The sequence below is a fragment of the Rhinatrema bivittatum genome, chromosome 1 (assembly GCF_901001135.1).
Source record: "Rhinatrema bivittatum chromosome 1, aRhiBiv1.1, whole genome shotgun sequence".
NCBI classification, from domain to species: Eukaryota; Metazoa; Chordata; class Amphibia; order Gymnophiona; family Rhinatrematidae; genus Rhinatrema; species Rhinatrema bivittatum.
The window spans coordinates 206,600,363-206,628,203 of record NC_042615.1 but is presented as its reverse complement, the minus strand read 5'-3'; the positions used below and the strand labels follow the sequence as shown (position 1 = coordinate 206,628,203).

At 45.6% G+C, this 27,841-nt stretch overlaps 1 protein-coding gene across 1 annotated transcript in view; it reads left to right on the top strand.

Annotated features, from left to right (window-relative positions):
- Nucleotides 1–27,841, top strand: part of STX18 (syntaxin 18) — a 380,104-nt gene that overhangs the window by 270,653 nt on the left and 81,610 nt on the right. The window contains exons 6-7 of the mRNA XM_029591101.1: nt 12,842–12,960; nt 24,386–24,474. Coding sequence (XP_029446961.1) covers nt 12,842–12,960; nt 24,386–24,474 — 208 coding nt within the window. The remainder of the gene's footprint in view (nt 1–12,841; nt 12,961–24,385; nt 24,475–27,841) is intronic.

Genomic DNA, 27,841 nt, shown 5'->3' with positions numbered 1-27,841 from the left:
ATTTTTTGTAGGAAACTTCAAAATATACACAGTGTGATGCAGTGCAGCACTGCCGGGTTCAGGAACAGCCCCGGCACCATAGGATGAGGTCAGATAATACCAGAGGCAGACAGAAGAGGGCGTTGCCGAAGACACAAAAAACTACAACTCCCAGGTTCTTAGAACCACCACCTGACTCGTGGGCAGAGCAAGAGGGGAAACAGGTGTCAGAGTTAAAGGATAACGAGTCAGACACAGCTGAATCGATGGAGTTGGAGGAAGGGGGCGTGCCGGTATGGTGGCAAGGGGAGGAAGGGATGGAGGTAGGTTCTGGGGGAGAGGAATCCTCCAGCTCAGTAATGGATATCGAGTAACCAGGAAGCAAGAGGGTTACAAATGGCACCTTAAAGGAAGGTGGGAGGAAGGGCTCTAAAGAGCATATTGTGTTTAAATGTTTAAAAGAGGGTTTTTGACTTAAATAGTAACACTGGTCAAGCACCTGCCGTTGGGGAGCGGGAGAGCCGGGATACAGACCTGGATGTTCAGGCACTTAGTTCCCAAGAACTGGTGGAGGTGGGAGGTGAAGAAGTAAATGTAAAGAACATTTGAATTGCCCTATAAACTGTTTTGAAGAAAACTGTGTCTTTGCACTATCTTTTGATTGGGGGGTGGTTTCACCACCCACTCCTTATAAGGAGAACCCTGAAGCCAAGCAGAGACAGCACCTGCTTACACCAGGACCTGGGGAGTTACGAGCGCCTGGCAGCTGCAGGGGCGAAAAGTGACTCACTGAAGACGTAGCCAGGGACCCAGAGGAGTGGCAGATCCGGGCAGCGCTGGCGGTGAGCCGTTACAACAGATATACAACTTTTTTCCTATGGGTTCTTGTTTATTCGCTGCCATTGATTCTTTGGTAGGATGCCTGCAGGCACTCAAGCATTGGCTAGAGCAGTGCTTTCCAACCCTTTCCTGTAGAGACACCTAAGCAGTTGGGTTTTCAGGATATCCATAATGAATGTGCATGAAATAGATTTGCATACATTTGAGACCAGGATATGCACATGTATCTGTTTTAAATCTGACAGTGTAGACAGTCCGGGTCGAGGCTGGCAGAGGTCCAGATGAACCAAGGGCGGTCCAGGAGTCAGGGCAGGCAGCAAAGAAGCAGCACGAGGAACCAGGCCAGAAGTCGGGGCAGGCAGAAGACGCCAAAGGTCAGGACGGGCAGCAGACAGAAGAATCAGGAAAACAGGCCGAAGTCAGAACCGAGGACAATCCGAGGGCTAGGAACCAGAAGGAAATGGAACCATGGGAACAGGAACAGATCATCAGGAACAGCAGGAACTCAGGAACAGGACCTGGAACTGGAACAGGCAGGAACACTGGAACGCAACAGCTTGAATCTCCGAGGAGCAGACCCATTTCCAAGGCAAGGAATGGACAAGAGGAGTAGGCTAAAATAGCCCCAGATGATGACATCCTCATTGGGGGCCAGGCCGAGGGTTCCCTCTGTGGCCCCTTTAAAAGGCAGCCCTGGCCGCACGTGCCTTGGGGTTCGGGTCCCCAGAAGAAGCCGGTGGCGTCTGCCATGTGGAAAGGACGCCGCGGCAGGGTCCTGGAGCAGCCTGCCTCGTACTGCCGTGGAGAGGGTCTGGAGCCAGCGTCTGCCGGTACAGGTAGGGGGGGACCCGCCTGCGGCGACCTGCGGCCGGGGTTCCGAACAGTACCCCCCTCTTACGCCCCCTCACAGAAGGACCAGGCTTGTCGGAGTGTGCATGATGGAACTAGTGGAGGAGAGACTAATGCAAGATATTGGAGGCAGGCTCCCAGCTGTTATCCTCTGGGCCGAAGCCCTCCCAGGAGATTAAGTACTCCCAGCATCTGTGGTTGTACCTGATGTCAAGTATGTCCTGGACTTGAAAACTGGATCCTCATCAGCAACCGCATCCAGAGGTTCAGGTGGCTTGCGATGAAAGCTGAGAGCACCAAGGGTTTTAACAGAGAGACATGGAAGACATTGTGAACTTCAGACCCGATGGTAGACGCAGACTGTAGGAAACTGGGCCCAAGTGTTCGCTCACTGAGAAAGGGTGCAATGTACTTGGGTGCCAACTGCATAGAGGGTACTCTGAGATGAATGTGGTGAGTGCTAACCCACACCCGATCTCCAGAACTGAAGAGCAGAGCCTGACGACAATGTTTGCCCGCACCTTTCTTGGAGGCCTCAGCCGCCCATTGCAGGTTAGCCTGGGTGGTATTCCAGAGTGCGTGGTGCTGTTGGGCCATAAGCTGAGCTGCAGACGAGGGTACCATCAGAGGTGGTGCCAGTTGCTTTCCGAAGACTATCTGACAGGGGGATGCGCCCGTTGCAGAGTGGACATGCTGGTTATGGGAGAATTCTGCCCAAGTCAGTAGAGCTGCCCAGTCATCTTGTCTGTCTCCAACGAAAGAGCGGAGGATTCCCTTTAAGGCACGGTTGGTCCGCTCTGCCTGGCTACTTCCTTGCGGATGGAAGGCGGATGTGAAATCCAGTTGGATCCCGAACTTCTTGCACAATGCCCACCAATATTTGGCCGTGAATTGAGACCCTCGGTCAGATGCTATATGTCGTGGTAGACCATGCAGGTGGAAAATATGTTGAGTAAACTGGGTGAGCTCCAGTGCAGTGGGAAGTTTCGGGAGCGCCAAGAAGTGGGCCATCTTCGAGAACCTGTCGATGGTTACCCAAATGACTTGCTTCCCATCGGACACTGGTAAATCTACCATGAAGTCCATGGATATGTGAGTCTGACTCCTCAGGTATGGGAAGCGGCTGTAAGAGACCTCAAGAGCAGCCAGTCAGTGGCAACTGTCGGGCACAGGTCGGGCAAGAACTGACGTACACCCAGACATCACAGTCCACATGAGGCCACCAATAGTAACGGGACAGAAGTTCCAGCGTGCGAGCCCTGCCGGGATGGCCGGGTGTCAAAGAGTTGTGTGCCCAGGATAGAATCTTCCTGCGAAGGTGGAGTGGCACAATTGTTTTGCCCAGAGGGATAATGTTGGTAGCAGCTAGGTGGACTTTAGCTGGGTCCAAAATGTATTGAGGTGCAGCCGGGGTGTCTTCAGTTTCTGAAGTTCGAGAGAGAGCGTCCGCTGTAGTATTTTTTGAGGCAGGACGATACCGCAGGGAAAAATCAAATTGGCTGAAGAACAGGGACCAGCATGCCTGCCGAGGATTTAAGCGCTAAGCCCAGCGTAAGTATTCCAGGTTCTTGTGATCCATATATACTGTAATGGGATGTTGGGCCCCCTCCAGCCATTGCCGCCACTTCTCGAACGCCATTTTTATTGCTAGGAGCTCTTTGTCTTCGATGCTGTAGTTCCTCTCGGCGAGTGAGAATTTACGGGAGAAATACGAGCATGGTAGTAAAGCGCCGTTGCAAGAGAACTGGCTGAGTACGGCTCCCACCGCCGAGTCTGAAGTGTCCACCTCTGCCACAAATGGACGCGAAGGTTCAGGATGGCGTAGGCAGGAGTCATGGAGGAAGGCCTGTTTCAGTTCTTCAAATGCCCAAAGCGCCCAGTCCCTGGCGATGGAACCCTTTTTGGTAAGGGCGGTGACAGGAGCTACCATATGTGAGTAGCAAGGGATAAAGTGCCGGTAGAAGTTTGCGAAGCCGAGGAACCGCTGGAGGGCGCGGATCCCCGGTCCATGTGGAATCCGGTGGTTGACACTATATACCCCAGGAATGGGAGAGACTCATGTTCAAAGAGACACTTCTCAAACTTGGCGAAGAGGTGATGTTCTCGGAGGCGTTGTAGAAAACGTCGCACCTCCTTGCGATGAGTAGGGAGGTCTTTGGAATACACTAGCACTTCGTCCAGGTAGACGATCACATTGGAGTGGGACATGTCCCGAAAACCTCATTCATAAGGTTTTGGAAGACTGCCGGGGTGTTACATAGCCCAAAAGGCATTACTAAGTACTTATAATGCCCATCGCGGGTATTGAAGGTGGTCTTCCAATTCCATCGCCAGGCTTTATTCGGACTAGATTGTAAGCCCCACGGAGGTCAAGCTTTGTAAAAATCTTCGCCCCTTGTAGGTGGTCCAGGAGCCCTGGGATGAGCGGGAGAGGATACCTGTCCCGACGGGTTATGGCACTGAGGCCACGGTAATCTATGCATGGCCTTAAGGAGCCGTCTTTCTTGGCTACGAAAAAGAAACCAGCTCCTGCTGGGGAGGACGATGATCGAATAAACCCCCGCTTTAGATTTTCTTGGACGTATTGCGATATCGCTTGAGTCTCAGGAAGAGACAAGGGGTAAACCCGGCCTCAAGGAGGAGTAGTATTGGGCAGGAGGTCAATAGTGCAGTGAAAATACCGGTGCTCGGGAAGAGTCTCTGCTTTCTCCTTTGAGAACACATCTGCGAAGTCCGTGTAGTGAGCTGGAAGAGCAAGAGAAGTGGTGGCCAGGGGCAATTGGGCCCGAGGTAATTCTGGCAAACAGGATGAGAAGCAGGCAGGGCCCCAGGCTGCGATTTGAAGAGTCTCCCAATCTATGCATGTGGATTTATTTTGGAGAAGGGTATTCACCCCATAGTGTTGGGACTACCTTGGCTCCAAAGCAAGAAGGTGATCTTCTCCTCGTGGAGAATCCCGGTGCGGAGGGATACAGGAGCAGTAACAGAGGTAACTCAGCTAGGAAGTGGATTCCCCTGAATGGAGGATATTCGTAACAGTGGAACCCTCGGTAATACTGGGAGTTGAAGCTGCTCCACCAAATCAGCTATAATAAAGTTCCCTCCAGCTCCGGAGTCTATGAACACCAGCATAGGGAAGGATCCTCCTGAGTACATAAGAGATGCAGGGACAGTGCATTGGGGAGCAGGATTCACACAACTTAGGGTCAGCTCCCCTGTGACGTCTAGACTCAGGAGTTTCCCGGTCGCTCTGTGCATTGAGCCAACAGGTGACCCTTGCCGCCACAATAGAGGCAAAGGCCAAGCGAGCGATGCCGCTGTCTCTCTTCGGGAGTAAGAGGACTGCAGCCCAGCTGCATAGGTTCTTCACCACGCGAAGAGGTGTGCCCCGAAAGTGGAGGTGGAGCCAGCGGTCGTGAGAAGGAAGATGGCAGTGGTCTAGACCTGCGCCCAGGTTTCAATTCTCGAGCATGCTGCTGTAGACTGTGGTCAATCCGCCCGGTCAAGTCCTCGGGGAGCTCCTGAGCAGCGAGCTCGTCCTTGATCCTTGAGGCCAGGCCCTCAAAAAAAATACTTTGAAGGCTGTCCTCCTACCAGCCCAGCTCCGAAGCTAGTGTGCGAAATTCGACTGCGTAGTCTACTAAGGGTCGAGACACCTGGCGAAGGTGGAGGAGCTCCGTGGCAGCTGTGGACAGTTGAGCTGGCTCGTCAAAGTCTTGTTTAAAGGTGTGGACGAACCATAGCAGGTCCCCAAGCAAGGATTCGCCACTCTCCCAAAAGGGGTTGCCCAAGCCAGGGCCTTGCCATCCAGTAAGGACAAGATATAAGTTGTCTTGACCTGGTCTGACGTGAACTGCGCCGGCTGGAGAGAGAAGCGCATAAAGCAGTGATTGAGAAAACCACAGCACTGCTTAGGATCCCCAGAGTAACAGGGTGGTGCCGGAAGATATAGGGAGGCAGAAGGCACCAGTACTGGAGCAGGAGGCGGTGGCGGAGCCTCGGACTGGGGAGCTGAGTCCAGGTGATTAGCCAGGTGCTCGACAGTGGCCGCCAAGAGGTCCACACAATACTGCTGCTGTGAAGACGTTGAGCCAGACCCGGAATGGCCTGGAGTACGGAGAGGTCCACCAAGTCCATGGCCTTGGCAAACTGTTAGTGCTGTGGACCCTTGTGCTGGCACGAGAGCTGAAACCTCCACCGAGGGAAGGCCCCAGTGGAACACGTAGCCGGGAGGCGGTGCAGAACCTGGAGACCTGACCGGAACTTCACCTATACCAGCCCTCATTCCCCTCAGGTTGAGCCCTTGGGTCCTGGGTCTGGCAGGTCGTAGGCGAGGGTCTCCTGGCGAAGAGAAGACCATGGGAGGAAGCAGTGTAGATAGTCTGGTTCGAGGCTGGAGGAGGTCTGAATGAACGAGGGCGGTCCAGGAGTCAGGGCAGGCAGCGAAGAAGCAGCACGAGGAACCAAGCCAGAAGTTGGGGCAGGCAGAAGACAAGCAGGAACAGGGAACATGCCAAACATCAGAACGGGCAGCAGACAGAAGAATCAGGAAACCAGGCCGAAGTCAGAACCGAGAAGACAATCCGAGGGCTAGGAACCAGGAGAAGGAAGCATAACCACAGGAACTGGAACAGGCAGGAACACTGGAACGCAGCAATTTGAATCTCCGAGGAGCAGACCCTTTGCCAAGGCAAGGAATGGATGAGAGGAGTGGGCTAAAATAGCCCCAGATGATGACGTCCTCGTTGGGGGCCAGGCCGGGGCCAAGGTTTCTCGCCGCGGTCCCTTTAAACGGCAGCCGTGGCCGTGCACGCCTAGGGGGGGCGGGTCCCTGGAAGAAGTCAGTGGTGTCTGCCACGTGGAGAGGATGCCGCGGCAGGGCCCCAGAGCGGCCTGCCTCGTACCGCCGCGGAGAGGGGCTGGAGCCGGCTGGTGAAATATTTTACAACTTGTTCCTGAGGTTTGCTGATATGCCTTTTAAAAGTGCCTACTGCTAAGGCAGTATTTGTGGAATAAACTACCATTTGAGCTATACAATTACGGAATATAAGAACATGCCATACTGGGTCAGACCAAGGGTCCATCAAGCCCAGCATCCTGTTTCCAACAGTGGCCAATCCAGGCCATAAGAACCTGGCAAGTACCCAAAAACTAAGTCTATTTCATGTTACCATTGTTAGTAATAGCAATGGCTATTTTCTAAGTCAGCTTAATAGCAGGTAATGGACTTCTCCTCCAAGAACCTATCCAAACCTTTTTTAAACACAGCTATACTAACTGCACTAACCACATCCTTTGGCAACAAATTCCAGAGTTTAATTGTGCGTTGAGTGAAGAAGAACTTTCTCCGATTAGTTTTAAATGTGCCACATGCTAACTTCATGGAGTGCCCCCTAGTCTTTCTATTATCTGAAAGACTAAATAACCGATTCACATCTACCCGTTCTAGAAGTGAGCCAGGATTATAAATTCTTCAGGAAAAAGCTGAAGTCTCATTATTTTCAGCTGTTTTTTTCTTGAGTCAATTTGTTGTAATTTGTTATATTGATTTTATTATGTTTTCTGTTGATATATTTACATTATGTTCAACTGTACACCATGTAGCATGATTCCAATATGGACAGTTTATGAAAAATTTTAAATAAATAGACCTAAAGTATAGTGTTGAAAAATATCCTGGTCAAGATATAATATAACTACCACATGATTCCATTTTGTAGAATCAGTTTTAAAGGCTAAAATATAAAAAATGCCTCCCTAAGTAAGGAAGCCAGACTTCTTGACAACAATGGTAAAAAGGTTTTCTACTCTCCCATGTTAGAGTAAAATCTCTGCACATACATTTCAATTTATACAGTATTTTTACAGCATTCTTACAAAAGATCAAGGGTTTATCAGCTACTCTTCCAGCAGACGTGCAGGATAATTTTACTGTGCATGTTATGAAATCCATTTACAAGAGTTTTGATACATCTCTGAGATCTTCATCCTTAGACATAGAAACAAGAAGGCTGACTATGGGAAGTCGTCCATGATAAGATGGCAGATGTTTCATGCACTTTATTCAGGGACAAAGTCATAAAAACTGTAAATGTCATAAAGAAAACTTTGTACAACCTTGCAGATATTAACCTTAGTATCTGCAGATCCTCTTTTCTTCCAAAGAAAGTTTTTCAAAAGTCTCTTACAAAAGCAGTTCTTTCGAGAGCTTTCCAAGGCGACCTGAACTGTTGTGGTGTGAGGAGCTCCTGATACTTTTCTGCGATGCTCGTTTCTGATATGCCTCACACCAAACAGAAATCCCGGGTGAGGGGTGGAGAGAGTTCCTCCGCTCCTCTGGCACCATCTCAGCCCAGGATTGAGAGCTTTTTCGCTGCTGTCCCTCAACTGACGCCGGGCGATCGGGTCGCAGGGGAGCAAGCTATGGAGCATGAGCCTGTCTCCCCGACCGAGACATCTTTAAGCCCCGGATCACCTATAAGGCTCACGCCACCAGGCCGCCAAGAGGAATTGAGGCTGCGGAGTGTTGTGAGCCCGTCGGAGGTAATCCGGAGAGAGGCTGGAACACCCGAGCGAGCTGGAATTTTGGAAGGACTTACTATGCAGGAGCAAGAAGTCAAGGTAGAGCCCGGAGGATCAGTGGGGGGAGATGGGCTGGACCCTGTAGCAAGGATAAGATCCAGGGGTCTTGGAAATGGTGACGGCCTAGCAGCGGGTGTGGACAAAGAAGAGAGCCAGGAACTCTCATTGCAAAAGAAACTGCTACCTTGTTCCTGAGGTTTGCTGAGATATCCCTTCTCTCTGTATGGAAAGCTCTCCAATCATTAGAGAAAGCAATATTGGGTTTAACAAAAGAGGTCATTGAAGTAAAACAAGTTTCTCGTTTCTGTGGTTAGTGGTTAGAGCAGTGGGCTATGAACCAGGAAACCAGGGTTCAAGTCCAGCTGTCGCTCCTTATGACCTTGGGCAAGTCACTTTACCCTCCATTGCCTCAGGTACAAACTTAGATTGTAAGCCCTCTAGGGGATAGGGAAATACCTACAGTACCTGAATGTAAACCGATGTGATATCTCAGATCGAATGTCTGTATATAAAAATAATAAATAAATAAAATAAATAAAGTTAAGAATAATGCTACTGAGATTATGATGCAAAATAGTAAAATGGGAAAAACGAGTCACAGAAGTGAAGAAAATTCATTCAGCAATGGTCTTAAGTGACAATGAAGTAAATAAAAGGCTTGAAAAGATCGAGAACACACTAAGAACACACAACTTAAGATTCTTAAATTTTCCAGTATTAAGAAATATTTCTCCTATTGATCTATTTAAGTTGTATGTATCTCAAACTTTAAAGATTCCGGAAGAACTTAAGCCAGTTGTCTCAAAGACCTATTACTTATATTCCACTGAAAATAATCGAGAGACTATAGCAGAACAAGATATACCAGATTTAACATCTTTGCTGGATTCATCACAAGAATTGATAGTATCTCATCATAGATCCCTCCTGGTTACATTTACATTCTTGAGATGGATAAGAATAACATTTTCAAACAATGTTTCAGGAACAATCAAGCTTTATTTTTTGGACAAAAAGTCTGGTGCTATCAAGACTTGGTAAAGCAGACACAATTAAGAAGAAAAACCTTTCTAAATTTGAGGGAGGAAGCAGTAAAAAAGGGAGCAACCTTTAAACTGCAATTTCCATGTAAGTGTTGCCTGTTGTATCAGGGGCAGAGTTATGTATTTTTTGATCCAATACAATTGAGGGCATTTCTGGATACTCACTCTAGTCCCACATAGGCCTGCTGTCTGGTGTGCAATGTAAAATAGTAGGGGGAACTGTTCAGGTTGCCAGATACTTTATATTTAGATTTTCTACTTGTTGTAATTGCTCTAACTATAAGCTCTCCAGTTATTTCTTCTATTTGACTATAATATAGAAGTTTAATTATATGTAATTACTTTGGTCTTATAGATTTACTAGTATTTCTGTATTATAGGAAATTTCATTAACAAGTGGATGCTTGTAAATTGTATAACTGCATAAATAAAAATTTTTTAAAAAAAAGCAATTCTTTCATCCTTGCAGAAGATATCAGCCATACAGGGCTGGTGCAAGCCTTTTTGCTGCCCTGTTCGAATAATTACTGTGCTGCCCCCATCTCCCCCTGCCCCATTTCATGCAATCTCTGTCCCGGGCCCATTAAAAAAAAAAAAATCCCAGCTCTCTCTGGGAATCTATATTTTTAACAACTGATACCTGCTATCCCACCCTACCACCACCATCACAGAACTCATGGTCAGTGGAAGGATATTAGGTACCCTAGGCAAACCTTATAACCTTGCATACTTACCCCCCACCCCCCACCACCCCCAACTCTCTACACAATTACAAATTATACATTTATAACAGATTTTATATGAAAGAACATTCAAAAGTACAGTCTAAGGCAAAAATGCCACTTTCAATTTGCATTTTATATGTACATGCACTGCTGTGGTGCCAACCAGAAAACTCTGCAAAAGAGACACTTGCAACTCATGGAATTAGACCTTTTGTTATGTGTATTGGGTGTGGGCTTAGCCCTCATAAAGCCATGAATAAATGGAATTATCATTACAATATAGTAAACCTCCCATACCCCTAACTGTCTGCACTCAAATAGTAACATTATCTATGAATAGGCAACACTGCACATATTACACAGGCACTAGAACACCAATAACACTCCTATTAGGAAAACAGAACAAGTCAAACTGCTATCGATCCCTACACAGAAACTACATCCCAGCAAAATATCTCACATCAGTCATACATACAGAACATAAACAGACACTGACCAAAAAAAAATAAAGAGATCAGAAAGTATAAACAGAAATGTGAAGAATAGAACTGAACTGGAGCCCACAACAAATTAGCCTCTATATGCAGAACAACAATGGAAAATCAAACATTACCATTCTTCATAAAACAAACCATAAAATCAGGAAATATAAAACATCAATCATAATAGTAAAACCCATATCCATAAAAGGAATCAATCTTTCAAGCCAGTTAACAAATAGAATATCCAAAATTTCCCAAACACCAATAAAATATTCAAAACAGCAAACATCACACTCAAAGCAACAATTAAAAGAAATACCTCTCTATACCTGGAAACTTATTTCCAGATGCCCTGAGTTATGGATTAATAGGGGTGATGAGGGGAAGTCTCTCTCTCTCTCTCTCTCTCACATACACATACACATACAAATAGAATATCCAAAATTTCCCAAACACCAATAAAATATTCAAAACAGCAAACATCACACTCAAAGCAACAATTAAAAGAAATACCTATCTCTATACCTGGAAACTTATTTCCAGATGCCCTGAGTTGTGGATTAATAGGGGTGATGAGGGGAAGTCTCTCTCTCTCTCTCTCTCTCTCATACACATACACATATACACACGTCCAAGGCAGGCTCTCTTTCACACATATATACCCACGTCCCAGGCAGGCTGTCTTTCGCAGGCACACGCACAAACACACATGCCAGGCAGGTCCCCTCTTTCACGCATACAGACACGCAGACAGCCTTTTCCATGGTTTAATTTATTTTTTTATTATAGGACATAAGGTATTAGCTAATTCTGTTATGGCATTCCAAGAAGATAATGTGGAATCAATATCAGTTTTTTCTAAGTTGTTAAGTGCCATCAGGACTGATTCGATTAGGTTTGAAAACCTTTCTAAATTCAATAGTAGTATTGGGTAAAGGGTTTTTAATATTGCAATATCTGCAATAGAACAGAAAGGGATAAAGGGTTTTACTCCACTTACTTCCTCATCCTAAAGAAGTTAGGGAGCTTACTGCCTTAGACATGAGATACTTATATTCCTCAAGGCAGAAAAGTTTGAAATGAACTCTTTCTCCTTGTTCTACCTCATTTGGAAATCAACAATTGGCTAACAACTTTAGATTTGAAGGATGCCTACACTCCCATTTCCATTCACCCCAGTCACAGGAAATATCTTCGGTTCACAATAGGAGAAAATCATTATCAATATGAAGATCTCCCATTTGGTCTGTCTTCAGCCCCAAAGGTATTCACAAAATGCCTAGCTGTCATTGTTTTTTCCGACGTGGGCAACAATGTTTTAGTTTTTCTGTGCTTCGATGACTGGCTAATATGGAGCATATCCTCAAGAGGAGGCAAAAATAAAAACACAATCTTCATCATTAAAACACAACCAAACTGTAAGAAGGACCTTTTTAATTGGGAGCTGGTCATCTAAGTGGCATATGAAATTTAATATGTGCAAGTACAAAGTGACGCATATAGGGAAAATAGCCCCAAACTATAGGAACATGATGCTGGGTTCTGTATTAGGAATCACCACCCAGGACAATTATATTGAAGTCATTGTGTATAGCATATTGAAATCCGCAACTAACTGTGTAGCAGCATTAACACAAAACAATTAGATTGCTAAGAATTATTTGGAAAGGAACGAAGAATAAAATGGAGAATTTCATAATGTGTCTATAGATCCATGTGTCACACAGAATTTTAAAAGATATAGAGAACAGCAACAAAAATAAAGAGGATGGAACTGCTCCCTTATGAAGAAAGCTAAACAGGTTAAGGCTCTTCATCTTAGTAGAGAAACTGAGAGGGGATATGATAGATATTTATGAAATCATGAGTGAGGTGGAACAGATAACTAGGATATTGTAATTTCCCCTTTCAACAGTACTAAGACTAGGGGACAGTCCATGAAACTAACAAGTAACAGATTTAAAACAAATAAGAGAGAGCATATTTTTCACTCAATGTACAATCAAGTTGTAGAATGTTTTGCCAGAGTATGTGGTCTAAGCATCTAGCATAGCTGTGTTGAAAAGACATTTGGGCAAATTCCTGGAGGAAAAGTCATAATTATTAGCTAGGTAGTCTTCTGAAAGCCACCGCTTATTCCTGGGTCTGAGGTACAAGGAATGGATCTATTCTTTGGGATCTTCTTAGTACTTCATAGTGACCCAACTTGGCCATTGTTATTGTTTTGCACCTGGAAAAACATTTTCAACATTTTGAAGCAACTTGTCTTTATTTTGTTTTGCTTTGGAGAACTTAAAATATCAAAATTGATGAATTTGTATCTGTGCTTTTGCATTTACAGGTCGCGACTTGAACCTGATCTAAAAAGCAAATCTAGAATATCTTCCACTCCAGAGATAGTTTTACATAGTTCTGTAGACGTATCTGGAGAAGAAATAGCAATTGGTGAAGAAAACACAGGTCAGAATTCAATTACCTTTTCTGTTTGTTCGTACTTTATTTTCTGTGTGGCAGTACTGATAAAAGCAGGTTAATGAGAAACTACAATAACAATATATTGTTATTAAGGCAGTGGAAAATTCCCTGCCCAATTAGTACTTAGAACCAGTGGTTTAAATTTGATGGCTCACAAGGGTCTGGCATGCTTTCAGTTTAGCAGAATGGGAAAACAGAACCACTGCCATTTGGGGGAGTTTTATTCATAACCATTGAATTCCACCTCTCTGCAGCAGTAGATATTCAGGACCAACCATAGAATCAGGTTCTGCCCTTAAGTATAAATCTGATCTCTTCTCTGCGGTCTTCCCCCCAACTGCCACTTGAAAAGATTACAACCAACAAAATTATAGGATATTATTCATGTAAAAGATGTACCACTCAGACAGAAGAAGCACTGTAAGAGTTTGAAGAGGAGGATGAAGTAAGAGATAAGGTGAAAAGTTAGATGAAGAGGTGAGAGAACACTGGTTGAAACTGAATTGTTTTCTTTGAAATCTGGTAAGTGTTTTGCATCCACTTTAGTGGCTATGTGGTGTGGCCATTGCATCCTACTCGAGTACTAATGTTCTGTCAATGTGCTGACCAAAGAGTACCAATGAATATCTCATCATTCCTAGAGATCTTTGCACAACAGTCTGTTCTGTTACAGGTTGGGCTAATTGGTGCCTATCAATTATGTTGACAGTATTTGTCATTCAGTTCATAAAAGATGAAAGAAGACAAATGGGTAACTTTTTTTTTTTTTTTTTAATTTTTATTTAAAACATTTATGATTTACATAGCCATATAATGGGAGGAAAAAGGCAGAAGACATGAAATAATAAACATTAGGAAAAAATAATTAGCAAATTTAAACATAAACGTCCCTAATATGAGAGGCTCTTGGTGAGAGAAGTTTCATTGATTTTGCGCAAGAGAATAAGTGATTTTACCTGAGAAATTCAGCCTTGGAAAATGCTGGCCCTGACATCAGAGGGAGGCGCCGGAAGAACCGAATAAAGGGCGCGCTCCTGCGGCATTAGTTGCTGGAATTTCTCAATCAATTTTTCTCTTAACTCTCCCCGAAATAAGGAGCAGCGACATAGTAGTTCAAGAACATTGAAAAGATTCCATTTGAGTATGCCTGCAAAGAGGAAAGGGAAGATTAGGGTGTTTCCCTCAGCACCTGCATCTTCTACCCTAACTCAGCTTGAAATAAATACGTTCTTGACACAACTGGAGTACCGGGGAGCTGAGGAATCTATTGGAGCCACACAAATTGGAGAACTGGGTGGCTCCCAAGATGAAGCGTCCCTCAGCCCAGATAGCCGCCCACCTCCAGTCAATGCAGCATGGATAATGGCGTGGCCCAGTTGCCATCCAAGGAAGTGGAAGTAGCAACAGGGCAGGAGGGTTCGTCATTCCATAAAGTAGAAGATCTACTGCATACTCCACCTTTGGCTGGAAAGGTAACACTTGAAGCGTTATGGGAAGCAGTGAATAGTTTGAGCACAGCTGTGGCTAGATTGGAAGGGAAGATCGATGTATCATCTGAATTTCAAGGGAAGTTACTGACAGTTCAGAGTCAAAATAATGAGACTTTACGTAAAGTAAATGAGAATGAAAGAAATATACATTCTTTGCAGAAAGTTAATGTCTGTGTAAATAAGGATCAGATTGCTAGCGCACGACGTTTAGAATTGTTAGAGAACCGTGTACAGCATCTAAATATCAGGATAACTAATTTCCAGCAGGTCCTGAGAGAAATTCCTTATATTTCTCTAAAAAGATATTTTAGAGAATTATCACATTCAGAGGAAGAAATTCCTCTAATACTTGCTATTTCTTATCTCAAAAATCTTCAGTTGCTGCAAATTTAACTAATTTTTTAGAAGACTCAAATTTAGATGTCATACGCAGGAATACATTGATTGTATCGTTTATAACAACTCAAGATAAAAACAATGTAATGAAAACATATTTTAAGAAGTTTCCAACGATGTTCTATGGGCAAGTAGTTAAAATGTACCCTGATTTAGCGCTGATTACTAGAACAAGATGAAAAGAATTTCTGGCCTTGAGGCAACAGATTATTTTGCTAGGATCTACTTTCTTTCTACGTTATCCATGTAGATGTGAGATTAAGAAGGAAGAACATTCTTATGTTTTCTACCAAGTAGATAGATACAACAGTTTGTTGAAACTCAGCAACCTATTGCTTCGTCAACATTGCCCATTGCAGAACCCTCTCCTTCAAATGGTTCACCAATTAGTGAGCAGTTAAAGTAGGGGATATACAGAATAATACCAGTTGATTATGTAAAGCTTTCTATGATTATTTTGCAATTTTATCTCCTATATATGACCTAGGTATCCTTAATTCAGCCTCAGTTTTCTTTATTAAATGATTTGTCATGCTTTTGTTTTCAGATATACAACATTTAAGAAATGTTCTTAAATATTCTGTTTTTTTTTCCTTTTTTCTTTTTATCATAGTATATATTAATGGATCTGAATTGTTTTCTTTGTATAGGGGAAATGAAAATAATAAATAAAAGGTGTAAAAAAAAAAAAGTCTCCAATATCAGCCATGGACCACAATAATTGGGATTATGGTCAATAAAGGCAAGGGAGAGCTACAAGAAACAATAACAACAGCTTTAACTTGCTGTGGATCATGGTAACATTAACTAATTGGAGCAATTGATGCTGGGAGAGAAACTTGCTTATGAACTAAGAAAAAGCGTAATGGTTAGGAAGAAAAAAATATCTATTGGTGGCCTATGTCACCACACTTGCATGGATATCTGAGAAGAAATATTGCACCTAAGGAAAGAACTTTGTGATGCATTAGAAGAAAAATGTCTTCTGTCCTGAATGGTCTTAACCACATCCAGATAGATCCAAATCCGATTCCCATAGAACAAAGTTTGAGCTTTATGAAAATATAGTCTCAAGATCATATTTAAGTCTTGCTCAAACACAAATGAGACCAAAAGAGTCCCTCTATTTGAAACCTCTTCAAGAGAACTCTCCAGTTAAAACAGAGACATCCAAGGGTGCCGCAGGTGAAATAAGGCCACCATTTGTTCTTCCATCAAATATAGGAAGAAAAAAAGTCTTATTAATCAGTGGACAGGCTTAGGTAGGCAAACCCAGAACTTCAGTGAAGTTTTTTTTTTTTTTAAGGTATCCTTAATAGGAGTCACAGGAATCTTGAGAAAACTTAAGAAACTTAAATTCAAACATCTTGAAAAGTTTTCCAATTGTTCTAATTTCCTATGGGTAGTGTTTTTATTTTGAATTAAGTACATAATCACCTTCTGGATTTCTTGAACTTTTTTCTCCATATCCACTATCCTGGACTCAATTCCTTGTAATCTTTGTGAATGAACTTCCCAGAGCTCTGAAACAGATTTAACCAATAAGCCAATATCTGAAGCTCAGCCACTGATGGCAGAGGCTACCGACACCACAGTGAGTCCAAGGAAATAGGAGTTGGTCTTAGCAGAAGCTGGGAAGAGTGATTCAGAAGAGAAGCAGGCAAGCTGTCACCACCCACAGCATCAGAAGAACTTCCCGCAAGTAGTGTCTCTCTTTTTTCAGTGCTTCAAAGTGGATTACATTCAGATACTGTAGGTATTTCTCTATCCCCAGAAGTCTTACAATCTAAGTTTGTACCTGAGGCAATGGAGGGTAAAGTGACTTGCCCAAGGTCACAAGGAGCGACAGCAGGACTCGAACCCTGATCTCCTGGTTTGTAGCCCACTGCTCTAACCACTAGGCTGCTCCTCCTAATAGAATGGCATCCGTGCTAGGCTGAGTTGCTAGAGCTGCAGCCCCCCCTTCTCGACCGGCGTTATGCGCGGGGCAGGCTGGATGGGCAATGCGCCCAACTTGTGCGCATCCAATATAGACGCGCACACAGCTGAGCGCAAACCGAGCGCACACCACGTGCACAACTACACGCATGCATTGTGCTCACTCACATAACTACGCGCACTTTGAAGCACATTACCTGTCTGCCTAGACATAGAGGCAATGGCACCGGCATCCAAGAAGCCCAGAAGGCATTCTTTGCACAGCCTGCCACATCAGAGCCGCGCAGCCTGCCTACATCAGCATTGAGAAGAAGCCCAGGGTGTACAAAGCCTGGTCCCTCACTGTCTGAGGATGGGTCCGGAACCACTATATACAATAGCACCCTGGATCTATGCAACTTCGAAATGGCTTCTCCACAGGAAGGACCCCTACTCCGACTCCCCCTGAGATTAACATGGACCCAGGGACCTTTTCCTGGTTAGAATTTTTCCAAGGGCTACAAGCCTTCGTTCAGGCGCAATCAGCCCTGGCTGCGACCCGGGTTCAACCCCTGTCTGAAGCACAAGATCCTCCCGGCCTGCTCAGATGCCTCGAGACATGCCTCGCCTAACCAAGAATTTCCCCGACAGGGACCCAGTCACCTCAGATGATGATGGTGGCTTCCTAGAAGAAGGTGAAATCCCTCCAGGCCTGGAACCACACTGAACCATGCTTTGCTTCTTCCACAGGGATGAATTACCAGCCTTTGTTTCCCAGATTCTGAAGACTCTGGGTATCCCAGGCACGGACCCTATGACGGAACCAAAGAAGAACCCCATCTTGGTGTCCCTTCATAAAGCCTCATGCTACTTCCCAATGATGGAAGCCATCCAGGAACTGATTGACCTGGAGAGAGATGCCCTGGAGGCCAACTTTAAAGGAGGTCAGGTCTTGGAAACCTTATACCCTCTGGAACCAGCGACCAAGGTACGCCTGCGTTTTCCGAAAGTGGACACCATGATCTGTGCCATATCAAAGCAAACAACCATTCCCATTGAGGGAGGGGCTGCATTGAAGGATACTCAGGATAAACAATTAGAATCCATCCTTAAGCAAGCCTTTGACGCAACAGCACTGATACTGCAGATTGCTTCCTGCTGTGCACTGGTGGCACATTCTTGTTTGCTCCTCTCAAGAGAGGCAAACGACTCAAGAACATTTACCAGTGAAATGATTGAACCAGCAGCAGCCTTTCTGACAGATGCAAGCTCAGATCTGGTGCGGAACTCAGCCAGAGGAGTAGCCTCTGTAGTGGCGGCCAGAAGACAGTTATGGTTGCGGAATTGGTCTGTTGACGCGACTTCTAAAGCAAATCTCACAAGAATGCCCTTTAAAGGATCTCTCTTATTTGGAAGCGAATTGGAGAAGTTAGCCAGCAAGTGGGGCAAATCTCCAGTGCCTCGGCTACCGGAGGACAGAGGGTAAAAGATCCCAGCACCCCTCCCCCAGAAGAACTAGGGGCAGAGGCTCTCAATGCTTTCGCCCCTACAGGAACACGCAGTTCCAGGCACTTCATCCCTCAGGAAGGTCTCAGCCCTTTTGGAACCGACAAACCAAGATAGGAGCAGGCCTGGGGACACGCTCTGGCCGTACTCCCCAATGAGAATGGATGACCCATCCACGAGAAGAGGAAATAGGGGGTCGACGTTCCCTCTTCTATCAACGATGGGTCGAGATCACGTCAGGCAAATGGGTACTAAACATCATTTGAGAAGGTTACTCTCTGGACTTCCGCAGCAACCCTCGGAACAAATTTATGATGTCACCCTGCCACTCCCACACCAAGAGACTGGCAGTGGAAGCCACTCTGACAAGACTACTCAGTCTGAAGGCAATAACTTCGGTTCCTACGCCCCAACAAAATACGGAGCGCTATTCCATCTATTTTATCGTTTCCAAGAAAGAAGGATCATTTCGACCCATCTTGGACCTCAAGAATGTCAATCATCATCTTTTTGGACTACTAAGTTGCTCCATGTCTTCCAGCCTCCATGCCTTCCTGTTCCTGGTTCTTGTTTATCTGTTCCTGTCCTGCTCCTCCGTCCCTTTGGCTTGCTTCTTGGTACCTGATCCGGCTTGTCCTTGGATTCCACTTCTGCCTTCCCCGACCAACTGCCTGTTCTCCGTTCTGCTGTCCACTGCCTGCCTTGATCCCTGGCCTGTCTTTGAATTCCACTTTATCTGCTGCCTGCCCCGACCATCTGCCTGTCTTGGATTCCACTCTCATCGCCAGCCCTGACTCTCAGACCACCTGACCTGCCTACACCTCTCACCACCAGACCAGCTTGCAGGAGACCCGCTCCTAAGTCCGCCGGCCCCGGCACCCAAGGGCTCAACCTGTGAGGAATGAGGGCTGGTAAAGGTGAAGGTCCAGTTGGGTCTCCACCATCTACGTCCGCCTACCGACATCAAGGGCCTATAGGGCGCCCTTATAGGCAGCACCAACCTCGCCTCAGCCAAGGGTCCACATCTTCACACAACAGGACATTTAAAACTAATTGGAGAAATTTCTTTTTCACTCAACACACAATTAAACTCTATAATTTGTTGCCAGAGAATGGGGTTAGTACAGTTAGTGTAGCTGGGTTTAAAAAAGAATTGGATAAGTTCTTGGAGGCTGCTATTAATTAAGTTGACTTAGAAAATAGCCACTGCTATTACTAACAATAGTAACATGGGATAGTTTTTGGGTACTTGCCAGGTTCTTATGGCCTGGATTGGCCACTGTTGGAGACAGGATGCGGGGCTTGATGGACCCTTGGTCTGACCCAGTATGGCATGTTTTTATGTTTATATTTTTATTTATGTTTATCTGTGGATACTACACTTCCGCATGGAGGCTCTTCGCTCTGTAATAATGGCAGTACAACCAGGAGAGTTCCTAACCTCCCTGGACCTCTCCGAAGCCTACTTTCACATTCCAGTCCATCAAGATCACCAGCAGTTTCTATGCTTTGCGGTACTGGGACACCATTACGATTTCTGAGTGCTACCCTTCGGACTAGCAACCGCCCCCAGAACATTCTCCAAAATTATGGTGGTCATGGTGGCAACACTGAGGAAGGAAGGGATCTTGGTACACCCTTACTTGGACAACTGGCTGATCAGGGCAGTGTCTTTGGAAGAGAGCCGGCAGATGACCAACAGAGTCAAGAACATACTGCAGGAGCTCAGTTGGGTCGTGAACACAGTCAAGAGCAGTCTTCAGCCCTCTCAGTCTCTAGAGTACCTGGGGGCCTGTTTTGACACTAAACAGAACATAGTCTTCCACCCTCCCTCGAGGAGAAGAAAGCTGATGGAACAATTACGATAATTGATGACCAGTGCACACCCCAAGTTATGGGACTATCTTCAAGTCCTCGGGCTCATGGCATCAACCCTGGAGGTCGTTCCGTGGGCAAGGGCTCCTATATGACCACTCCAGTGCTCCTTACTGTCATGCTGGAACCCACTGTCCCAGGACTACTCAATTCGCCTCCAACTACCAGCAGAGATACGTTCTCAGCTTCAGTGGTGGCTACAGGAAGACCACCTAAGCAAAGGAGTAAGCCTATCCCCACTGAACAGGATCGTGCTCACCGTGGATGCAAGCCTATGAGGGTGGGGAGCCCACTGTCAGGAACTGATAGCCAAGGGGCAATAGAGCAAGGAAGAGGTGGGATAGAACATAAACCGCCTGGAAGCTCGAGCAGTCAGACTAGCGTGCCTGCGATACAGCCACAGACTCCGAGGCAAAGCGATTCGAGTAATGTCAGACCCTATAACAGTTACCTACTTCAATCGCCAGGGAGGAACCAGGAGCCAGCAGGTGTCTCTGGAGATAGACCCTGTCATGGCATGGGCAGAGATAAACCTACAAGGGATCTCGGCCTCCCACATCGTAGGAAAAAACAACGTCTCAACAGACTTCCTCAGCAGATAGAGCCTGGATCCAGGGGAATGGAGGCTGTCGACCACAGCCTTCCAACTGATAGTAAATCGCTGTGGCCTCCCAGCCATGGACCTACTGGCCACCTCTCTGTGCCCAAATTACCAGGTTCTTCAGTCGCAGACGAGATCCACACTCCCAAGGGATTGATGCTCTCATCCAGACCTGGCCAGAGGAAAACTTACTGTACACCTTGCCCCAATGGCCACTACTGGGCAACGTCATCCGCAAGATAGAACACCACAGGGGACTAGTTCTACTAGTGGCCCCGGATTGGCCAAGATGCCCATGGTACACGGACGTGCAAAGACTCCTTGCTGGGAGCCCTCTGTGCTGGAGGGACTTTCTCCAGCAGGGCCTGATTCTTCAAGAAGATCCATCTCGATTCTCTCTTACAGTCTGGCCCTTAAGAGGATCGCCGGAAGAAGCGTGGTTACTCGAAGACAGTAATTGACACCCTGCTCCGCGCGCACAAGTTCTCAACATCTCTGGCATACATACGGATCCGGAGAATATTCAAAGCCTGGTGCGAGGACCGCGGGTTACTCCCACGGATGGCCAAGATCCCCATGATTCTGGAGTTCCTACAGGACGGTTTCAAGAAGGGGTTGTTACTCAACTCCCTCAAGGTCCAAGTAGCAGCCCTCTCTTGCTTCAGAGCCGAAGTGAACAGAATCAGTCTATCAACTCATCCGGATTTGACCCGTTTCCTAAAAGGGGTGAAGCAACTTCGGCCACCCCTAAAGTGGCCGGTGCCCCTATGGAACCTCAATCTAGAATTAGACTTCCTAGCGGGGGCTTCCTTCCAATCAACACGCGGTCTCTCACTATGCCTCTTAACATTGAAGACTGTATTCCTGGTGGCAATATGTTCAGCTCATCGTATCTCCGAACTACAGGCAATATCCTGTTGGGAACCGTTCCTTAGGTTCACTCCTGGAACCATACAGCTGTGCACTGTCCCCTCCTTCCTACCAAAAGTGGTTTCCGAGTTTCATTTGAACCAAGCCATCTCCCTACCATCTCCAGATAAACATAAGGACTCAGAAGACTCATGCCTTCTTCGCTATCTAAATATCAGCAGACTACTGGTGTGATACCTGTAAAGATTGGAACCGGTGCACAAAACGGATCGCTTGTTTGTTTTACATAGCGGGAAGAATCAAGGAGAAGCGGCCTCGCGGGCGACCATAGCTCGCTGGATCAAGGAAGTAATCAAGGCAGCCTACATAGAGGCAGGAAAGCCCTTACCACTGCAGGTTAAGGCTCATTCTGCTAGGACCCAGGCAGTATTTTGGGCAGAAACCAAGCTGCTGTCGCCCGCAGAGATCTGTCGGGCGGCAACGTGGTCCTCCTTATACACCTTGTCCAGGTTCTACCGCCTGGATGTTCAGGCCCGAGAAGACACAGCCTTCGCAAGGGCAGTATTAAGTGGGCCACAGGCAGCCTCTCACCCTCTCCGAGAGTAGCTTTTGTACATCCTACTAGTCCGCAGTCCATCTGGCTACACACTAGGAAATGGAGAAATTACTTATCTCATAATTTCATTTTCCTTAGTGTAGACAGATGGACTCAGCATCCTGCCCATGGCTGCCCCAGAGAAGGAGGACCTCGGAAAGCGAACCTTGAGACTAAGCAAATATGGGTAAGCTGTTGCCTACCCCTAGTTCAAGACACCAGCAGTTTGTCCGGTGTCGGCATTAACTGGTTGAGTGCACTGGTGATCTCCAGTTTTTGAAGTCAGTTGAATCAGTTCAAGTTTAATCAATCAAGTTATTTAAGCAAATATATATCCACAATGGCTTTTTGAAGAGAATACTGAAGAGCTGAGCTCACCACAGGGGTATATATATATCTAGGGTGACGTCATCTTTGTAATCTGACTCGGTCTCCCATCTGCTAGCAGAGGAGCACATAACCCACTGGTCCTGAGTCTATCTGTTTACATTAAGGAAAATGAAATGATCAGGTAAGTAATTTCTCCATTTTGAATAGTGTAAGAAAGGCAGTAGTTTTAAAATAGCTCTATTGTACATTTGTAAGCATTTGGCAAATGTTTAGAAAGGTACAATATTGATTATTACAGAAGTTATCCATAGTAAGGATAGTTTAATAACTACACAGATATCAGTAATGTCTGTGGGGTAGATTTTTAAAAAATGCGCGTTCGCGTAGCCTATAAAATCCTGGATCGGCGCGCGCAAGGCTGCGATTTTGGGCAGCTGGCGCGCGCCAAGCCGCGCAGCCTGCCTCCGTTCCCTCCGAGGCCGCTCCGAAATCGGAACGGCCTCGGAGGGAACTCTTTCGCCTTCCCCTCCCTTCCTCTACCTAACCCACCCCCCCCCCGGCCCTATCTAAACCCCCCCCTACCTTTGTCCACGGATTTACGCCTCCCGGAGGGAGAAGTAAATCCACGCACGCCAGCAGGCCACTGGCGCGCCGAGACGCGACCTGGGGGCAGTTCCGGAGGGCGCGGCCACGCCCCCGGACCGCCCCGGGCCGAAACCTCGCCCCCGGGCCCGCCCCCAAAACACTGCGTCGATCGGCCCCGCCCCCGACAAAAAACCCCGGGACTTACGCGAGACCCGGGCCTCTGCGCGCGCCAGCAGGCCTATGGAAAATAGGCGCGCCGGCGCGCAAGGCCCTGCTCGCGTAAATCCGGGCGGATTTACGCGAGCAGGGCTTTTAAAATCTGCCCCTGTGTGTACATTGCACACGCAGACTTTAATAAGGATTTTAAAAGCAAACTTATGCTTTACTTGGCCTGGTACATGCTGAATTGTACATATACAAAGCTGCGCTAAGAACAGCATAAGTTGTGTGTGTGTAAACTTAATGCATACTTTTGAAAATGCAAAAGTATGTGCCTATATCCTTTCTCAGCCCAGCTCTCCCACCTGGATTTTGCGTATATTTTTATGCACATAGATGCCTGGTTGACTTTTAAAAGGCCGTTTACATGCATAAAACTGTTTTTTTGAAAATGAACTCTATGCCAGAAGTTGCAATGGCCATGGGTATTTTTACCCACAGATTTTGCACCAGTTCTCCAAGGGAAAGTATGCAGGTACTTTCCCTTTTGATAACTGACAAGCGAAAGGGACCCAAAGAGATTTGCACCTGTTTTTTCTCTGGATATTTTTATTCTGAAAAACAACACATGTAGTTATAAAAATGCAGAAATAGGCATATGGTCTCTGCCAATCTAATCCCTCCTCAGAATTAACCTATTTTTCTTGCGGGTAAAAATGCATACCTTCTTAATGCCTCATGCACAGTTTTACCTAGGGAAAGGGTGGATAACTTTCAGACAACCATTTATCTGGATAATTGGCTTTTGAAAATTGCCCTCAAAAAAGGTTTACTGTAAATTGGAAAAGAAACATAAAACAGTGAAATTATTCTTTCTTTGGATTTGTGGGCTCCAGTTTGTGTTTTAACATTAAGGATTCATGTTTATAGTCTTCCAATAACATTTAGCTTTCCAACAAGCGTTAAATATTATAGACAGTGTCCTCACTAGCTCGCACAAAATTAATACCAGTGTTTAGAGCTATATGATTTGGGCAAATATAACAAACTTAAAAATGCTTGGAAACTCTTTTTGTGCTTATACAGACAAGAATTTGCCAGATGTACAAAACAGCTTTGATTCATGGGAGGCTGGCAAAGGAGAAGATGAACTGTCCCCTGAAGAAATTCAAATGGTACATATGTATTTATTTTGTATTAAGTAACTTTGTTTTCAAGCTGGTGTCACCTGCAAATGAAGACTATTGGTCATTAATGTCTAATATTTCTCAATAGATGGTTTTGTAGAAACATAGCATTTGAAAGCAGGTAAGTCCCATGTAGCTTGTCTAAATTGCTTTCTTTTAAAGTGTCATCGACCCCTAGTTGATGTCATATAAAGGGAAAGCCAGAGATCAACTGGCATTATGTTTCAAGTATTTTATTTACGGTAAATCAAAAAACTGTCCAATGTGGAAAAATATTAAACCCATAATGACACTTAATCCCACATTAAATTCTCAAAAATCATTTTATTAAAAAATCTTACAAAAAACAGTCTTACAAAGGACTTTTTACAAAAATGCCCCCAACATAATTGATTAAGGTACCTTCATTTTTAGGGCAATACATTCGCAAAGCTTCAAACGGCAAAGAAATAATTGCTTAACCCCATTATATATAATCATTGTTCCTATATTTGTGAACCTCTCACTTTTTTATACACATTTTTTATTCATGTAAAAATTGATTACTTATCTTGTAAAGCCAGCAGTCAAATTGAGCCATCAAATATCCAATTCAAGGAATCAGGAAACTTTTCCAATTACAGTCTTTCCAATAAATTTGGGCACCATGCTAACAGAGTTGCAGTTTCATTAAGAACATAAGAAATTGCCATGCTGGGTCAGACCAAGGGTCCATCAAACCCAGCATCCTGTTTCTAACAGAGGCCAAACCAGGCCACAAGAACCTGGCAATTACCCAAACACTAAGAAGACCCCATGCTACTGATGCAGTCAATAGCAGTGGCTATTCCCTAGCGGGCGGATTTTAAAATCCTTGCGCGCCGGCGCGCCTATTTTCCATAGGCCGCTGGCGCACGCAGAGCCCCAGGACGCGCATAGGTCCCGGGGTTTTTGGAAGGGGGCGTGTCGGGGGCGGGACCCGATGATGCTGCGTTTCGGGGGCGCGGCGTTTCGGGGGCGTGGCGCCGGCCCGGGGGCGTGGTTCAGGCCTCCGGGCCAGCCCCCGGGTTGGAGGACGGCGCGCCAGCAGTCCGCTGGCGCGTGTAGATTTACGTCTGCTTCTCGCAGGCGTAAATCTACAGACAAAGGTAAGGGGGGGGGTTTAGATAGGGCCGGAGGGGTGGGTTAGGTAGAGGAAGGGAGGGGAAGGTAAGGGGAGGGAACGGAAGCAGGCTGCGCGGCTCGGCGCGCGCCGGCTGCCCAAAATCGGCAGCCTTGCGCGCGCCGATCCACGATTTTAGAGGATACGCGCGGCTATGCGCGTATCTTATAAAATCCAGCGTACTTTTGTTTGCGCCTGCTGCGCAAACAAAAGTACGCGATTGCGCTGTTTTTAAAAATCTACCCCTAAGTAAACTTGATTAATAGCAGTTAATGGACTTCTCCAAGAACTTATCCAAACCTTTTTTGATCCCAGCTACACTAACTGCACTAACCACATCCTCTGACAACAAATTCCAGAGCTTTATTGTGCGTTGAGTGATTTATTGGAAAGACTGTGTAATTGGAAAAATTTCCTGATTCCTTGAATTGGATGACTGATGTCATGATTTGGCTATATATATATATATATATATATATATATGAAAATGTTTAGGCAACCCTGGTCAAACCGTAAGAGACTGTCAAATACTGAACCTTTACAACTCTTCTTGCTGTGGGGAAATTTATAATCATAGGTCACATAGAGGGCAACTCAGTTTTTAAATATTTTTCATACAGGTAAAATTCTTCATTAATTGTGTACATGCCAGAATGTTCACCCTGACGCTGAACAGTGTTTTGAGAGTTTCTCTCTGCATCAGGGTAGTCACTTGTTTGTGTTAGCTCCTTATTTTTGTAATGGAAATGACATTTCAGTTACCTCACTAAACATCCAAACTGACCAGGGTTGGATGTTGCATCTGGTGATGGGAGATGACCAGAGACAATATGGAAAAAGTTGTCATAATTGATATTGATTGTGTGATTTTTGTCTTCAACCCAAGTTGCGGGCCCATAATATTGGACGATGCGTTCTGGTGGCCATTCCTTATCAGACCAGTCGCCAATGGGAACCTTGTTATCCCTGCGGCATCTATTAGGTTTCATTGAAGCATAGATAGGGATACCTAGAGTTTCGCCCACAGTTAGGGGCAGAAGGAAGAAACTAGGGCATATGGGTGCTAAAAAACAAGTACCGTACCATTCCGACGGCAGCTGTTCATACACCCGTCGTCCACACACAAAATAGTATCCATCAGGGGCAATAAATCGGGTGGAGAGCTGTGCGGCCTCTTCCCATGTAGAATTCAGGTGAGGTTCAGTCCAGAATGAGGAAGGCATAGTTAAGTTATCAGTCTGCCACCAGTTGTATCCATTGCCTGAGACCGTGAGGACTCCCGTACATGGTGAATCACCAACTGATACTGTGTAGGAGCGAGAATACTCGCGGGATAAACACTGTACACCGATGACATCAGTTTGGAGGGCCCACTCATAAGGCTTATTTATTCGAGTGTATGTAATATTGGTGAAGTTTAGTGCATCCCAGTCAGACTGGAAAATTTCCTTAGCTTCCCATGGCCATTGTTCTCCCATGTTTGTACCTCCACAAACAAAACAGTTTTTAACCCCTAGAGAAAGGGCTATATTCTCGGCCAGATTCATGAACATGTTTTTTGCCTGATGAGAAACGGTGTGTTCCTTAAGTACTTCATTAAGGTGAGAAATTTCATCGAAAAAGGATTGGAAGCCCAGATTTCACCAAAGCTTTTGATAGTGTCCTCCAGAGCAGGTTCATGAACAAAATGAAAAGCCTGGGAGTGGGTCGAAAGGGGGATTACAAACTGATAGAGGACAATGAATAGTGGTAAATGGAACCTGCTTTGAGGAGTGAAGAGAGATAAGTGAAGTGCCTCAAGGATCAGTTCTGGGGCCAGTTCTGTTCAATATCTTTGAGATATATAGCAGTAGGATTAGAAGTAAAAGTTTTGTCTTTTTGCAGATGAAACCAAGATTTCCCACAGAGTTGGGCATACCTGAAGGAGTAGAGAGAATGAGAAGTGATCTAAGAAAACTTGAGAAACGGTGGAAGGTTTGGCAGCTGGGATTCAATGCCAAAAAATTCAAAGGAGGTCTGTGTGGTGGGGGTGAAGACTGTATGCATGGACCATGAATGAGACTTTGGGGCGATAGTGTCTTATGATCTGAAGGCAGCGAAGCAATGTGACAAGTCGCTGGTTAAGGACAGAGAGAAGCTGAACTAATTAGAGTGAAGCATAACCAACAGGAAAAGGAGGTGGTGATGCTCCTGTACAGATCTTTGCTGAGGTCT